This window comes from Dunckerocampus dactyliophorus, chromosome 20, assembly GCF_027744805.1.
Source record: "Dunckerocampus dactyliophorus isolate RoL2022-P2 chromosome 20, RoL_Ddac_1.1, whole genome shotgun sequence".
NCBI classification, from domain to species: domain Eukaryota; kingdom Metazoa; phylum Chordata; class Actinopteri; order Syngnathiformes; family Syngnathidae; genus Dunckerocampus; species Dunckerocampus dactyliophorus.
The window spans coordinates 14,244,555-14,262,192 of NC_072838.1; the positions used below are offsets into that span (position 1 = coordinate 14,244,555).

The following is a 17,638-nucleotide window of genomic DNA, read 5'->3' on the forward strand; positions in this document are numbered from 1 at the left end:
GCTCCATGTATGCTGTACATTTTCCCTGTAATATCACCTTTTGATAAATTATTACCGACTCTTAGTGAATGAGATGTGTTTCCTGTGGAAAGAAGGGCCTATTTTGGGAGAGAACGTATTTTTATCCACTGTACTCTGTGAAGTGTATCCAAGTTTCTTTTCTGTAGTATTATCCCTTTGGAATATACACTCCTTGCACTGTTGGAGCTTAAGGAGGTTCTGCGTAGAGCTTCAAAATGCAAAAAGACAAAATGGGAGCGAGACAAAAACATTTTGAGTAAGCAGTTTATTGCAAACAACCATTCAACTGAAATAGGCTGTTCATCAGTTATCAAGAGTTTAAGACTTTAGTCTAAAAAAAAAAGTGAACACCCCCCTACAATAGAGATAACATTTTCAAAATAAAAGACTCAGTAGTGAGTAGCTGCACCCTTCTTGTTCACCACCTCCAAAATTGGTCTGGGAATGCTTGATGCCAGTGCCAGTGTTTCTGTCTGGAACTGATGTCCACTTTTGTAAACTTCCCTTGCCATCCATCCTCAAATGTTCTCAACTGGATTTAGATTGGACATTAGATCGGATGGTCCAAAAGAGGGACGTTATTCCTTTGTGAACTGCAGTTTTGTCCTGTTGCCACACAGACGAGGGCCTTCGGTCATGAGGGATGGCCCCTGCAACATCTCCACATAGTCACTCGCCATTTGACGCCCATGCACAACCTGAAGCTCCATTGCTGCGTTGCACCATGATGGCGCCACCACTGTGCCGTGTGGAAAACATCTTAGTTGGGATCTCCTTGTCATGCCAGTAACGTTGGGAGCCATCAGGTCCGTAAAGGTGAAATTTTTTCTCATCATAGAATAAAACTTTCTTCCAGACGGTCAATTTTGTGGCATTGAAGAAGACGAGGCCTTTGAAGACGTTTTTTTTCTTAAAACCCATCTCTCGCAGATGCCGTCTGATGGTTATTGGACTGCACTCGGCACCAGTAACAACCTTCATTTGGGCTGAGGATCTTCCCGTGTCTTTACGGACAGCCAATCGGATCCTCCGGCTCAGGGCTGGTGACATTTTTTTGGTCTACCACTGACTTTTTTGTTCCATAACCCTCAGGATCGTTTAAGACGTTTAAAATGACTGTTAGCAGCAATGGCGCGCTGCACCAGGCCTGGCTTATGAGCTCAACAATCCTACCGCGTTCCAAGAGAGAAAGCCTTTTTGCCTTTGCCATCAAGAGATCATTACAGTGGGAATACCTGAATTTGACTGGTCGTAAAATTTTGACCAGGAGTGTGTTACATGGTTGGTAAAACATGAAGGGTGCACCAACTGCAGTTCCAATCCCAAACCAGATTTTGTGTTGAAGAGTCTTGTTGGCTTGGTACCTGACGACACCCTCCCTAACAGCTACTGTATACACACACTATTTATCATAGCTGTCTGTTTTATACGGGCCATCACCATATTTAGTGTTAGGACACTACATTACACTCAGTAAAATGAGTCAGCTGTGCCACCTTTGACCTCGCAGGCCTCAGGTTTGTTTACTGCATGGCCACAGTGGAGAGATGAAATACTGTGAACACATTCCAGCCTTGTTGGGCTGCAGGCGTGGTCTTTTATTGCAGGTTCCTTTGAGGCAGGAGTATCTGAGGGAGCCTCCACAGAGGCGCTGCTCACTGAGCAATTTATATGTTCTCATCAAAGCGTCTTCTTTAGGGCCCTCAAGGCAGGTCTTAATTGTTCGACGTGATATCTCAAACACCCCTCCCCTCGCGTTCCCACTCCCTCGCCTTACTTTTGACTATGTTTTCCTCTCCCTCCTACCTCCCACCCACCCTCCCTGCAGCTATTAGGAATTGGATTTGGAGCAGAACGATCCATTTAGTCTCTCTCGCGCTTTCTCACCAGCTTCCACACCTCCTCTGTAGGCTTCTCTCATCAAAGCCAAGGCTTAATCTGTCTATTTTTACCTGGAGGAATGAAAGGAAGGGGATGAGGTAATGCTTTTCCTGTCCATCAGGTGGGCAGTGGTGCGTCTCGTGTGATTTAGGGAGCTGGCGCCACCATGTGGACTCAAATACTCAAAACTTAAAAGTGAAAATGATGCAAAAACAAGTTGGCAATTATTAAGCTCTTTTTGTTATAAATAAAAACAAGTAGAATGTATTTATTTGACTTGTGTCAAGATGCAAATCATTGCATTGTTTTGCATCTGAATCGAGGTTCAACCGCTTAAAAAGTATTTTGCAGTGTTTGAAGGACAGTTTAGGCGCACATGATTAATTCCTTGAACAAATTTGGTGTTTAAGTGAATGTTTATTTGTTGAATGTGTGTCTATGGGCTGAAAATGATAAGAAAAGTCAGAAAAAATGGCAAAGTACCAAAAAAAAAAAAATGTCAGTTTCTTATGCTTTATGAAGCTCCCGCATCCCACGAGGCAGAACCCTCGTATGCTGGAACATTTAAGGATTTACACAAGTGTCGTAAAATAGTCATAGATTTGTAAGGCAGATCTTAGATCGCATTCCCATCACTTCTGTTAGGTTCAGCATTCAACCCTCTACCTGCTTTAAAGGCACAGAAGTGGCTGTTGCCCCAGAAAAAGAGATGAATAAATAGAAATGTGGTGAGAGAAAAGGGAGCCTCTCAAGTCCAACCCTCAGTTGTCTTTGTCGCAGGTCTGTCCATTGCAAGTGTTACGCGGGCGGACACAGAAATGGCGAGGGTGGTCTTTAAAATCAAGGTAGTCCTGGACGAAGCGTGGATGCTCTGCTATGAAACAGCGAAGTTCATCTGGACAAAAGGGAGCAAAGGTCAGAAATGTGATCAATTTGGCACTAAAAGTTATTTGTTTCTTTTGAATGTGCAGTGTTCCCTCATTTATCGCAGGGGATAGGATCCCAAAATAGCCCGCAATAAGTGAAATCCGCCAAGTAGCCAACTTTATTTGTTTACAGTTATTATATATGTTTTAAGGCTGTAAAACCCTCACGATACATTTTATACACTTTTCTCAGACAGGCATGAACATTTTCTCACAGTTTAAACACTCTCAAAGTTCAAATTTCGTTTGAATTTTAATCAATCTGCTAGGTTGGATACAATAAATTATTAAGTGACTCAAGCGTGACCGTGCTTCGTCCTGCCGTTGCTGTAGCGTTTTTGTACCCTTGTTAAAACATATCGCTCCTGCCGTCCTCCTCCTCCTTGTCCTACTCCTTGAACCGACGATTCCTTTAGCCGGTTAGCTTCTTCTTCTTCTTCCATTGTTTATTGGCAAGCAGCTCACGCAGTTAGCTAGCGAAGGCACGAAGGAGATTGATCGACAATGGTCTACAGCCAATCAGGACGCAGAGCACAATGGGCAGGTTGTCCCTTAGCCAATAAGGACTGTTGTGGCTCTAAATGTAGCTGGCTATTGTCTACTGTGGGTTCCTAAAATGCTCGTACAGGCACGTAAACACACGGTGGAGCTGCACACGTCTTCAACATGAGTATACAACACCCTCTACTGGTAGCAGTAGTAAATACAATAACAGACATACAATAGAGATTATTTTATTGTATTTTAACTTTTTAACCCTTTTTTCCTTTCACAGTCTTCATTTTCCTTTTTGCATAAGCATCTATTGTATCTATTGCTACACATTCCCTATTCTTTGTTGAATTGTGCCAGTGTAAAGGTGACGGTACCTTTATGTAACTAATTAAGCATGTGTAAAACAAATGCATTTTAAACAAATTCATTTGAAAACATTTCGTACCATATGTGATCTTGCCAGTGTCTGGCCCGTCGAGCGACATAAACACCATGGAGAGCTCCACTTCTTTCACCCCCAACATTATTTCTAACATGGCGGCGAGTTCATGCTCGTGGACGTGGCCGCTGTCCTCATTCTCGTACATCTGCGCAGCAGTGAAAGCTCTTAGTATTAATGCACTTTAAAAAAGCAGTTTTTCATTGTGCTTTACCTGGAAGGCCATCTTGAGGGTCTCCATTGCTCTTGATGGTCGGTGAATAGTAGACAAGGCAATAACATAGTGTCTGATGTCTATCTGTCCTTCTTCGTTCTGGACAAAATATAACAAAAAAAAGAACTAATTGGATTCTTGTATGCACATTGTACGCAAACTTTACTGGTTGGTGCGTCAAGTGCCCACTAGAGGGAGCCCTTCAAGAGTTTTCCACAGCTAAAACAATTTATTACCTGGCCGAAGAGGCTGTGGACTTGCTTGAGTGTAACTGAAACAGGCACGTGGACGAAGAGGGCCAAGTCCTCCAAACTGAGCTGATGTTCCCGCAGCTTCCTGACTCTGCTGACCTGCTCCTTTAACAAGCTCTCTGTGGTCTTAAGCCTGTAGTTACCCGGAGAACACAGGAGAGCTAAATCATCAGCGGTTGGTAAGCACGTGAAACCTCACAATCCCTTTTTTATTTACACTTGGGTCAGTTACAGTTGCGCTCAAATGAAGCAAAACAAACAGCAGGTAAATGATTATAAATGATTATAAATGCCCCTCAGGTTGTAGAATTTGGAATATAGTGGCACCTCGCTAAAATGGTGTTTTAAAAAAATAATTCATAAATGATCGCTGTTTCATGGTTGACTATGGCCTACCTATTTATTAGTCAAAAATATTGAAATTATCTGTAGTATTCTGGTCACTAGACATCAGTAATGTTATGAGACATGACGTTAGACTACATTACCTTTCACCCTGCATGGAGACTGGCTACTGAGGCAGCAGAGCCCAGCCGACGTCCCTCACTCCGTTTGAAACACTTTTGTAAGCTTATAATAAGTCAGTTGGAGAGGCTAACTAGTTAGCTTGGTAGCTTGCTATGCTAGCGGTGGCAGTCTGTTGTCCCTGCAGTGATCCCATAGTCTGGCTTAAGGTGACTATAATTTCATGCCTACAGTGCTCTAATAATGTTAAAACCACATTTAGAAAGTCATAAACAGGTTTTCTATGCTCTAACTATGAAAAATTCTATTTATTAACATTGAATCCTACTTTGCGGAAATTCATTTATTGAGTTCGGGTCTGGAACCAATGAACCAAACGAGGGACGACTGTCCAATCAAAATTTTGGGGCCAAATTGCCATGATGTCTGTGCAAGCATCGAATGATGAGCTTTTAGTGGATTATATACAACAAAAATAGTACAACTCTGGTGGTGTCCCAGAGTCTAGCATCCCAATGTGTGTCATCACATGTTAGATGTTTTTACATTTTACAATCAACAGCGGTTAACTAATGTTTACACTTGTACAACAGTTTCACCCTGAAACCAATCATTTTATTTTTTTCTATAACATGATGACCAGATTTGATTGAATTTATTTGTGTTCATTTCCTCCCACATTCCAAAAACATGCATGTTAGGTTAATTGGCGACTCTAAATTGTCCATAGGTATGAATGTGAGTATGAATGCTTGTTTGTCTATATGTGCCCTGTGATTGGCTGGCAACCAGTCCCGGGTGTACTCCTCCTCTCGCCCGAAGTCAGCTGGGATAGGCTCTGGCATACCCCTGCGACCCTAATTGAAAATATATATAAAATATATAATATTGAAAATGGATGGATGGATTGTATTCGACCTTAAAATTTCCAGTCGTCTTGGATCTGTGTTTCTCTCATGGTACCAGTAGGTGTCAGTGTTTCGCCACCATGAATGTACAGCACCATAGGTTAAACACCCCTTTGCTTCCACGGACACCCTACTTACCCCAAGCGGCGCACCAGGTGGTTAAACTCCAGCAGGCTGCTGGGGTTGTAGGCACGCAGGGGCCCCTGTGCAAAGCTGACCTCTCGGTCCTCGAAGGACAGATCCGTGAGCGGCAACTCCAACGCTCTGTGGAGAAAAAGAGGAAAGTTAGTATAGCGGGTGATCAAAAACACGATTAAAATGCGCTCATGCACTCACTTTGCCATGATTTTTCTGACATTACTGGCAAACAGACTTGGATTTTCCTTCTCCTCATCAGATGGAGTATAAACAGGCAGGTACTATGGAAAGACAACACCAGCTTCAATTAAACATGCCATTATCTATTGCACGCTCGTCTAAAACACTCACCTCTACCTCCATAGAATTATGAGGCTGGCACAGAGTGAGCCAAAGGATCTTGAACCTGGAAGGCAGGAAGTGAGGCTTTATACGAGCATACAAATACAGGATGATAACAGCTGGTCGCTGGAGGTCAACACAGGGTCAATGACACAATGTCAAATTCTTTTTTAGTGCTGTTTGACCAGCAGAGGTGCCAGCAGGAAGTAGTTTGTATGGATGTATTAGACTTACGCGCCGGGTCCTCGCCACGTCCATGAAGTCGTATCCTGCGGAAAGGAAGTGGAGAAAAGGAACATGAGTATGCTTTGTTTTTGGTTCTTTTGCAAAATACAACTGTGCTGCTTTTGTGTGCATGGGTCGTTTTAATGGAGGGGGGTCTCGACAGGAGGGGGTAGGGGGTTCACATTGATCTCAAATTACAAAGCAGCCCTTATTGGGCCCAGAATGCTTAAATGAACATACATAACTTGATCAAATAAGACTGAAGATGAACCCTGAAGAGGTTCTTAATGTCAAACCAAAAATGTAAAAATATATATTATATGCTTTCACTTTACAGTACATAGTCGGGGCTGTTGCAGGCCTTTTCGGCCTTTGTCCCCTCAAGCGCAAACAGCTACTGGAAGGTTAAAATATTCACATAAGTGTTATGATATACACTATATTATCCATCCATCCATTTTCTATGGCGCTTATCCTCACTAGGGTTGCGGGGGGATGCTGGAGCCTATCCAGCTGACTTCGGGCGAGAGGCGGGGTACACCCTGGACTGGTCGCCAGCCAGTTGCAGGGCACATATCAACAAACATCCTCATAATGTCATTATGGGGGAAACAACACAAATGTTTAGATATTAAGACATGTATATTTCATTGCGGAATGGTACGTAGAGACATGACACCTGTGTGTGTATTTGTGTGTGTTCGTGAGAGAGAGCTAAAGCAAGAAAGGGGGAGGATGAAATATCATCCAACCAGAACATGAAGTCATTCAGGAAAAGAGGAACACATTCAAACATGCGGGAAATAGATACCATCACAGGTGTGTGTGGGGTATCAAGCTAAATTTAACCATGGTCCAAAAGTGCGAAAATACTATGTTTACCAGTTTGTTTGGGTACCGCAACACTACTGGTTGTACTGGGAATCCTGGGATGAAGGCACCTGAGGAAGAAAAGAGGATGACGATGGAAAGTGGAAGTAATCCCCCTACTATTTGACTACACACAGAAACAACACACACAGTGTGAACGATATACACGACAGAATAGAATTACAGACTGGAAGAAATGAGGATTAGACAGAGCAGGAATGGGACAATGGCTCACAGCAAAACATGGTGAGACACAGGATGTGGGGGGATTACAATATGCACGTTAGAAGTGCTGTTGTTGGAGGGACCTTTAGTAACACACAACACGCATAAACTGCATGACATTTGCAGATTATTTGGTGAAAGACGGTTATTATTGGTTTTATTGCCCTAACAGACAAAACTGTTATGCCCTTATCAAAAATGTTCACCGGTATTTATTTTTGTGATTTTTTATTATGAAAATTCATATTACTATCATGGAAGATACATTATTAGTGCATAAGATTATTTTAATTCCTTTATATAACTTTTTGGATCACTTTTAATAACTTTTGTGACTTATTATTTTGATATTATTATATAGCGGCATGGCTCAGGTGGTAGAGTGGTCGTCTCCCAACCTGAAGGTTGCGGGTTCGTTATGCTGTATAACACTCGCTGAGTTATTGTGTATAACGCTGCGTTATTGTGTATTATACTGCTTTATCCTGTGTAACACTGCGTTATACTGTATGACGCTGCGTTATCCTGTATGATGCTGCGTTATCGTATATTAGGCTGAGTTATCGTGTACTTGTATAACGCTGCGTTATGCTGTATAACGTGGCATTATCATGTATAATGCTGCGTTATCATGTATAACACTGCGTTATCGTGTATAATGCTGCGTTATCATGTATAATGCTGCATTATCGTGTATAACGCTGCATTATCGTGTATAACGCTACATTATCGTGTACAACGCTCCGTCGTCCTGTCCTTATCGTGGATAATGCTGGGTTACACTGCGTTATCGTGTGTGGCCGATAAACTGAAAATGTAACGTTACCAAAATTTACTACAATAACCGACGTCATTTTGACATAATTTAATAAAAAGAAAATAAGTCTTTTTTGTCTGTTTTGCCCGTGTGTGCTGGTATGCTATGTTCATTCCCCTTTAAGACGAGGTACGGCGTGTGTAGTCACGTGACTCCACCCATCCAGCCTGAACAAGAAGGGAAACAGACCACGAGGAAACAGCTGATGGCTCAAATGAAGAAGCGGCTGTTTCACTCGCATTTGCGCCTAGAAATAGAGTGTGCAAGTTGGAAAACTAAAAAGGGAGCACACGTGCGACTGTGTTTTTCAACCCTTTCATTTGCATTTTGCTCCCAAAATAAGCGTTATGCTGAATGCTTGCCAGCATTCACACAATAAGTAAAAGTTCATATTCCTTATCAGTAATAATGACAATAATATTTTGGGAAAGGAAGTAAGTCACAAAAATAAGCAAATGTAATCCACTATATTTTATAGTAGTAGTAGCACTATTGTAGTTCCTTGCCTGCTGAAAGGCTTAAACATAGTGACAAATATAATGATTAAAAAAATACATAATCTTTTCAATTGCGTACATACCAGCCTTGAATAAGATGAGGCTCGACCTGTTTGTGCAAGTGCCCTCTGGAAATATCATGATCTAGGTAGAGCACAACATACAAGTACTGTATTTCAAATCCTTCATACAACACAAACTTGAATAAAGTTAAATGAATGCCTCACCTGAGGCCACTCCCCTCCGGACTGCACTCTCCTCTTGATCTCCTCAACAGTTTGTCTCCTAGAGTCGTGATCCGAGCGGAACACAAACACTGGTCTGATGTACTTCATCAAAGCTGGGGAGCAAAAATAATTGATTGTAACGCACCAAATCCTGCACGCTTAATTAAATATGGCGCAATCTAATTGCTGGAGAGAAGTTAGGCCGTTGGGCATAAAGTATTATACTCACTTCCCCAGACGGGAATACTACTACTCTCCAGTTTGGCAACAATGGAGCACATGGTGAAGGTGACTGGGATAGCGTCAAAGTAGGTGGAGTGTGGCGCCACGGTGAGGATGGGGGCCTCGGAAGGCGCCGCCTGTTCCCCTTTCACTTTAATCCAATGGAAGCCTCCACAGAACCACATGGCTCGCATGATGACACGCAGGGCTAGGTCTACGAAACTGGAAAAGGCAAGCAGCATACAAGCAGTCAGAAAGCAAACGCGGCAAAGTGACTAAATGTTCAAACACACACACACCATCTCCACCATGACTGCGACTCAACCACAAACTCGGAGCGTCCCAGCGAGGCCACGAAGGCGAAGGGCCACGCTAGCAGCATGAGGAAGGACACCATGAGTAGTCGCACTGGAAACACTGTAACAGACATCAGTCCAATCTAGGCAGAGAACGAGAGACGGCATTCCGTAAATGTTCTGATGATAGTCGGGACGTTTCTTCACTTAAACCGCAAATAGCCACCTAACAGCAATTAAAACTGTAATAATGATTTGGAGTGTATGAGAAAGTGAAAAGGATGGATCTCTTTGACCAAATGGTCACTTATTAACAAGTATATTGTACAACACAGCAGCAACAGAACCAATGATGTAATTGCGGCAGCAGACGAAACTTCTCAGCCTGCATTAAAACGTCGTTGTAAGTGGAAGATAGATGAAGCTGCTGGACGCTGACCTCTCATGACGCTTCAAATGCAGCTACTTCCATCTTGTGGAGTGCAATGTTTGTTGTGTCGGCACTAATGTATTCTGTAGAACATTCATCCGACGGCTATAACAGACGCAGCGGTTCATTTAAGAGAGGTGTTAATTGGAGGTAAGTCTCTAAATCGTCCGTAGATGTTAATGTGAGTGTGAATGGTTGTTTGTCTTTATCTGCTCTGCGATTGGCTGGTGACCAGTCCAGGGTGCAACCCGCCTCTCGTCTAAAGATAGCTGGGATAGGCTCCAGCATACCCACGACCCTAGTGAGGACAAGCGGTACAGAAAATGTAGGTAAGTTTACAGTATGTTAATGTAAATACAACAAATGATAGTTTCTTATCGATATCCAACATACCATCATTGTCCAGCACTTCATTGCCAATACCGATACCGAACTAATACCGGCAGCATCTCTTCTCTTGAAGGAAAGATAATCAATAAATAATAATAATGAACACATGATGCGTCTTTTACTGTAATGCCACTGGATGCCTTTCACAAATAAATACTGTTTGTACAATACAGTGAGACAAGACAAATAAGACAAACAGACAAATACTGCAATTTGCAATGGAAGTTAGGTTAGTCACAACTAAAGATCCAATTTCTATGTTGCACTATCATCCGTATCAGAACAAAGTGCAAAGCATGAACGTCTGGACTGACAGAATCCGTCACATTATCAGCACGTCTTCGGTCGCTTCTGATTGTGCTGCAGGTACTGTCGCTGCCTGAAACTTCGAGTGATTCTTCCTGGGGTGTGATATCGGATTACAAGTATTGAAAATGCCTTACTCCCACCTCGCAGTGCTATACAGCCATTGCAAAGAGCATAGTCAGAATCCGAAGGTGAAACCGCGGACACACTGAGTTTGTGTGGAGAACGACGTCGTCACTCCCTCGCATCATCGGCATAAAAAAAACAATACGATACAAACCAACAAAAGACTATTCTAAACATGTAAAAAAAATGTCTGTTAAGACATATTTTACCAGCTTGGGTTGCAATAATTTAGATAAATGAATAATTTAGAGGCGATTGCGTTAGAATCCACTTTAAAAACATTATGCAAGGGGAAAGCCACCCTCTGGTCGTATGGTACAAGTCATCATGCCGACGTCAACGAGGGTACAAATCAAGATGACAAATAAGTGAGCTGACGTGAATTGGATGACTGTTCCCTCGCCGTGTTCTGACATGTGGCGTTTGTGTGCGCTTTAGTGTCACAGGGGTCACGGTCGGCTATGTAAATTCACACAGATGACATTCTAAACCCCTCCTTGCCACGGCATCTCTTCGATCTCTTCATCCGAAGCCACCCCGTGTCGACCTCCTGGCCTGCTTTACAGTAATCTCTCATCTCGGAGGAGTTTCTCTCCCATCTATCAATCCCACGCTGACCGTGTCTGCTTGCTCCTCAGATGCGCTTTCGTTTTATTAAGCCTTTCTGCCTTCAACTCTCTTTCCCCTGCTTTGCATTGTTGTGCATTTTGTCACCTCCCTGGGGAATCATCTTGCCCGCCCATCCCTTCCTGCTCCATGTCTCTGCGGAGAAGCCCAGGTGCACGCTGCAGGGCTGTATTAATAAATAAACAGTGATGAGGCTGATTTATGATGCTCTAATTCTTCTTCCTGCCTAAACAACCCCCGCTCGGTTTGTTCATCAGAGCTTCACAAATCCATCTGGGAGGATCCTCTGACATTTTCTCAGGAGGGGGTATGACAATGAGGGCAGAGGGGAGAGCAGTTTCTCGTGTTTTATGGAGGCTGCGCTTCATCCAACAACAATGGCGGCTCCACTCTGCAAGGCCAGGCTTGCGTCAACTGGTCTACCTACCGTGTAAAGGTTTTGCAGTGCTGCAAGACAATATTTAAGCAGAGGATTTATTAATTATTTTATATTTCTGCATCACGCTAGCTAATTCAGATCAATTTACATGTATATTTTAATTGATGGATAAATTGATCCGCTAATTGCAATGTCAGCAAAACTGTGTGTCAGTTGTCTGTTTTAAATGAACAGAAATTAAAACAGTAGTGAAATTATTGTTTTCCCAAGAATATCAAATATCAGGACTGTTGTCACGACAGAGTACGCTTAAAAGCTGTGAGCTCATCAAGTGAACGTGAAATATGTAAGTCAACAACTTGAGATAGATAAAAATGTAACAAGAAAAAAAATATATAAAAATTATGGCAATGCCAAATATGATATTGTTTAATTTTTTTTGTATTTAAAACAACAAAAATTAAGAACATTACGTTTATACAGAAGTTAAAAAGTTAGATATGTATGTGTTAATTATATACAATAAATTATATTTATGTATTTAAAAAAAGAATACAACAAAACTCAATATTATATTTATACAGAAGTTCAATGATATGTGTAATATAGTTATGTACTTTCATTCACATATTATATATGTTCAGTGTTGTGTGTTCATTATATAATATATAATTAGAAACATAACTACTTTTGTACTGATGTGTTTAAAACATTTATAGAGTATAGATGTTACATTAAATATATTTGGTAGATTTATATACTGTATAGTCGTGGAAAAAATGATGAGACCACCCTTGTTTCTTCAGTTTATGGATCCATTTTAATGCCTGGGACAACTGAAGGCACATTTGTTTGGACTAATATAATGACGGAAACAAATTTAGTTCATCAGAGTATAATTTAAGTTAATTTATGTTACGTTATATACTGTACATATATACTGGTCACGGTTTATATGGAAAATGCTCAACAAGGGTCCATTAAATTAAATTACCACAGCTCAACATGTCCAAAAAGTAGTAAGAAGCAGAGCTTAATTCACCTTACCCCTTCTTGTTTACACATAGACATATGCCATGCATATGTGTGTGTGTGTGTGCATGCTTATTTTACTTTATGTGTGTGTGTGTGTGTGTGTGTGCTTATTTTGCTATATTACTGTAAAGGTCTATTCACATAACAGGAAGGCAGCTAAAGTATTGGTTGTGAAAGTCACTGCAAGCACCATTAAAACCTTGAAACCAATAAAACAGGTATTTTCAGGAAATCCGAGCTAAAACTCCACTGAGGACGTATTGGAAACAAAAGTATGTCTACGCTGCAGATTTTTACAGGCTGTGTAGTGTGAAAAGTCGTATTTTCTGTTGTATTCATGTACTCACTTTGATCACTCACAAAAACACACATAGTACAGTACATGCCAGCAGCAATACAATACATTTCAACATTCCTGCTGTCTTCCGCACGTAAAAACATGTCGGCCAGCTGCATCAGAGGCACTATACAGGCAGGGGCCAACCTCTGACATATACCTTCACCTCCACTTGTACACAGCAGAGGAATAAGGAAAGGTAGATCATATCCAGACAGCTTTACAACAATTACGCATTGTTTGGTGAGGTTTTCCACCAGCGTGGATCAAAATTCCATGCTTCCAACTTTGGGGAAGACTTTTTTTTTCTGCTGCAGTGTACAACGTCCGATCCATAAAGGCATGCTTAGAAGAACAAATGTGTGATAGGATCTATCAGCCCAAGGTCACGGCTCACCTGAAAGCTGCATCTGATATCAAATATTTGTCCCAGGTGTTGCCGAGAACACGTGATGGGAATGTGATGAGTCCGTGGGCATCACAGCTCTGGAGCATGCATCGGAGTCACTGCTCAGAAATGTGTGACTCAGCTGGGACTAGTTCTACTGTCTGTGTCACTTCCTCACCTGCATGGACTGCAAATGCAGCGTCAAATAAGAGTAAAAAAAAAAGTTACTAGTAGATGAATGTGCGTGTGTATCACAAAGTGTGCGTTTTCCTTTGGTGTTAGTGTAAAGATTTCTTTCTCGGCTCCATACAGGTTCATTCTGGATCAGAGTTTTGCTTTTTCTTTGGCTATCTTCTAAATATTTTCACACTATTTATTCAAAAAGATGGACCACCATCATGGATGAAGTCATGTCAGATGTCCGTAAATGAAAAATCAAAGGTTGAGCGCCATCTGTTTTGCTTTTTCTTTTGATTTTTTGCAACATTTGTACAAAAATATGAGCAGTCATCAACTCCTGTGAGCGAGCATCAACAGCTTAACGGCTTGTGTCTCGCTTGTTTTTTGACTTTTTGTCGCACCATTCGAAACACTGTGGCTCTAGATTTCCACAAACCCAAAATGAAGCTGCCGTCATGCGTGATATGTGTCAAAGGATTACTCCCGTTTTGCTTTTTCTTTGCTTTTTTTTGTGGCTTCCTTGCGACAATTCATTTATTTAAAAGATATAGTGCTGTCATTACGTAATCCGTACCGGAAATGCAATCGGTTCTACGCATGAGCAGAACACGTCCACATCTGGCCAACCTATTTGGACATGTTGGACAAGCCAGTTTGTACTACTATGCATGTGAAACCTACGTCATCTGTCAAACGTCGGGCACCAAGATTTATTCTACGCATGTGCAACAGACGTCACAGCCCCTCACTTCCAAAAAAAGGGTCGAGAAATGACAACATAATCGATCTTTTTTTTTTTTTTCTTATATCATATCCATGGTGCAAGTGGATAAATTATAAGCCGTCTTTTCTTGGTTCCATAGCTGAATCCTCTACATGAATCCATCATTGCACTTTCACTATCACTGCATTTTATGTGTTGTTTAATTGTACTTGTTCATGCATACTATACTATATGTAATCGGATATGACTTTTACGTCTGCGGCACAACTGCGCATGCGCTAAGTGCATTGCGTAAGTTTTTACGTAGCTCAGTCTTTGTGCATAAAGACGATAGAAACATCCACATGCTAACTATTGATAGTCACTGATAAGATAACCCCCCAATATATCAAATATATGAAGTATGGTTATTGACCTGGTCTAGTGATTAGCATGTTGGCCACACAATCACAGTCTGGAGATCGGGAAGACCTGGGTTCGATTCTCCCTCCGGCATTTTCTGTGTGGAGTTTGCATGTTCTCCCCGTGCGTGTGTGGATTTTCTCCGGGTACTCCAGTTTCCTCCCACATTCCAAAAACATGCACGTTAGGTTAATTGGAGACTCTAAATTGTCCACAGATTTGAATGTGAATGTGAATGGTTGTTTGTCTATATGTGTTGTGCGACCAGTCCAGGGTGTACCCCGCCTGTCGCCCCAAGTCAGCTGGGATCCGTGCCTCCGTGACCCTAATGAGGAGAAGCGGCATAGAAAATGGATGGATGGATGGTTATTGACCATTTATGTTCATAAATGTAAAAAATAATAAATACCACAGCATGTGACGTCGCAAAAGCGCTGTTGTAAAAAATGTGCGAAAGGAGGAAGTGACGTAGGTGTCGCGCATCAAAGTGACTTGTGCGTTTGGGTTTTCTTTGGCATTTTTTACAACAATTATTCAAAAAGACAGACCGCCATCATGGATGACGACATGTGACAGCAAATCTCACAAGACTTTAGCCTATCTCACAAACTTCAAAGAATTAACTCTGTGTTTTTGCTTTTTCTTTGTTTTTTTTTTGTTCACACAATTAGACAAGGTGTGGCAAACAGCGCTCCTATTTTGAAGGCAGGAAGTGTGTTGTGTGTGTTGAGAATGTCTGTTGACGGTTAAGACAAGCTGGGTGCAAGGGTAAACGTGCCTCTCGTCTTCTTTCACTCAGACCTTGCATGACGTCGGTAAAACTTTCGCTTACATTAAAGCGGTCGCCATTGTGATATGTTTAGTTCGGGACGGTGCGGGTTATTGTTTGCGATGAGATTCCGCCACAATTGAGCAGCCCGCCGGGGAAACACTTCCTTCTCCTCTCGAGGACAGCGTTTCATTTACATTACGTCAAATTCCGCGAGATTCCGCAGTTAAACAGTGAATTCCGTTTTTATTGGCCAATTCCGCGATTCCGTGAACACAGAGATCATAGGGCCCAAAACACGCTCTGATAAGAAGAGCGTAAGAAGAGAAAATGAATATAAACACTTGATGAAAGTTAAGGCAATGTTATGGTCTGTTTTTTTGCATCAGATGATGGTTAGCTTCTTTTTACACTTGTGTAAGAGAAGTGAGTAGCTTAGAAAGGGGTGTTTTATTTATCTTCATATTAAGACTCGTTGTCTTATTTTTGTTAAGACTATTAAAATGTTACCTAAAACATTGCCTGTACAGTTAATAAATGCAATATAATGGCAGCAGTTTGACCCTGGAACAGATTATTTATATTTCCATTACTTCCTACTGGAAGAAAAATAGAAGCTCAGAAGTTCCACTGTATCTTTAAAGTCTAAGGCATGCAGAAAGTCGTGTTTGTTTATGTTTAACACTCGCGTGTCTGAAGTGGAAAAACACTCCACACTGCCACAGTAGACGCAGGGAGCGGAAGGTGCGACACAGACATGCTTAAACTTATATTTATGGGACTGCTCCCCTGGCGTCTGACAGAAACACAACTGTTTACAATCTCCTGCAAACTCCAGTGGAAAAATGGTAAGGATAAGCGGCCAATAAAGACATTCCAATACTGGAGAATCACACAGTGAGATAAACAGAAACCACAAAAACACGGCTTCATTGCCATGAAAGTATGCAAAAAACAATTGTCTCAGAGGAAACGCCAGGGTCATGAAGGAGCTGTTGTGCTTGCATGTTTTGGTCGGTATGAAGGCAGGCGGGCGCCCTCAGGCTGTATGAAAACGGTCTGTACTCAGTATCAAGTGAGTTTCTGCAGAATAAGATTCCATGCCTTTTGTGCTTGAAAATAACACAAAATCAAGTGCGCACTTGATAAAAATGCAGTCTGTAAGACAACATGACAGCTTAACCCATCAATCACCAAGCAGAAGTCAGTTGATCGATATTGATAGGTTGATCTTCTCGGATAAGAAGAAGACGGAAGGATGGATGCTCGTCTGCAGCTATGATTGATTTAGGATGGAAGGAGAACCATGAAAGTCTTCATGTCAATGCTTTGATCGGGCCCTGATAGGCCAATTGTTACTATTTGGGAGCTACAATGAGGCCACAAGTTTCAGCTGACACTTCCAAAGTAGCTGACTAGCAAGGCGGGGCAGTTTGCATGAACTTCTTTATGATAATGCACTGCATGAATGTGTTTATTAAAATGTATTGCATGAAATTGTTAATTATACCAGTATGTCACAACTTTAAAGAAGGCTTCAGACAGCCTTGGGCTCAACATGTGGTTTCACGATGTTTCCGTGCTTGTTGTGGTGCACTAAACCATTTAAACCATTTTTATAATCACTTTCACAACGATACAGTGCAATTCTACACCATTGCACGATAATAAACACACAATCCTTGCAATAGACTACACGACTACGTAATGAAGTGATCACAGGATGTGTCAACTGGCAAAATATTTTGAAAGTAAAGTATTTAAACTTCCAGAGCATTAATGCAAGAAAGAAACAGCTGCCTTACCGTTATTTTGTCTGTCACGCTTAATTTCAAATTGTGGACGAAAGGGTTCCTCCCCCATCTGGATGGTCGACTGCCCGACGAGTTCATGGTTGGACGACCTAAAAACCGTTGAAAATGTTGTGTGTCTTTTGCAAAAGTCGCTGTTTTGGCTGTGATGTGTGTGTGTGTGTGTGAGAGTGCGAGAGAGAGAGAGAGAGTGAGAGAGTGGGAGTGGAAGTGGGAGTGTCAGCGTCGTCTTTCATCTGACTGGAAACCAGCAGGAAGCGGCGGGTTACAAGTTA

General features: G+C 41.7%; 1 protein-coding gene across 2 annotated transcripts; it reads right to left on the reverse strand.

The window, feature by feature from the left end:
* Positions 1 to 1,829: 1,829 nt before the first annotated feature.
* Positions 1,830 to 17,592, reverse strand: lpcat1 (lysophosphatidylcholine acyltransferase 1). Of its 2 annotated transcripts, none has more exons than XM_054763749.1 (14): positions 14,797 to 16,692; positions 9,463 to 9,602; positions 9,171 to 9,385; positions 8,942 to 9,054; positions 8,798 to 8,858; positions 7,188 to 7,246; positions 6,315 to 6,349; positions 6,090 to 6,144; positions 5,937 to 6,019; positions 5,739 to 5,864; positions 4,213 to 4,360; positions 3,977 to 4,075; positions 3,769 to 3,910; positions 1,830 to 2,797 (listed from the first exon to the last, which is right to left on the reverse strand). In XM_054763749.1, exons 2-14 carry the CDS (start codon positions 9,591 to 9,593, stop codon positions 2,664 to 2,666), a joined length of 1,401 nt encoding a protein of 466 aa, XP_054619724.1. In that variant the 5' UTR covers positions 9,594 to 9,602; positions 14,797 to 16,692; the 3' UTR covers positions 1,830 to 2,663. The 2 variants fall into 2 exon arrangements, with proteins under 2 accessions (XP_054619724.1, XP_054619723.1); XM_054763748.1 differs by lacking the exon at positions 14,797 to 16,692 and adding an exon at positions 17,358 to 17,592 and having other exon boundaries at positions 1,831 to 2,797.
* Between the last annotated feature and the right edge of the window lie 46 nt (positions 17,593 to 17,638).

Coding starts and splice junctions, on each gene's coding strand:
- lpcat1 (XM_054763748.1), bottom strand. CDS start 17,444: ATGAACTCGTCGGGCAGTCGACCATCCAGATGGGGGAGGAACCCTTTC. Junction 9,055..9,170: donor TAGTATTCCCGTCTGGGGAA/GTGAGTATAATA, acceptor TTTGCTCCCCAG/CTTTGATGAAGTACATCAGA. Junction 7,247..8,797: donor CCTCATCTTATTCAAGGCTG/GTATGTACGCAA, acceptor TTTCTTCCTCAG/GTGCCTTCATCCCAGGATTC.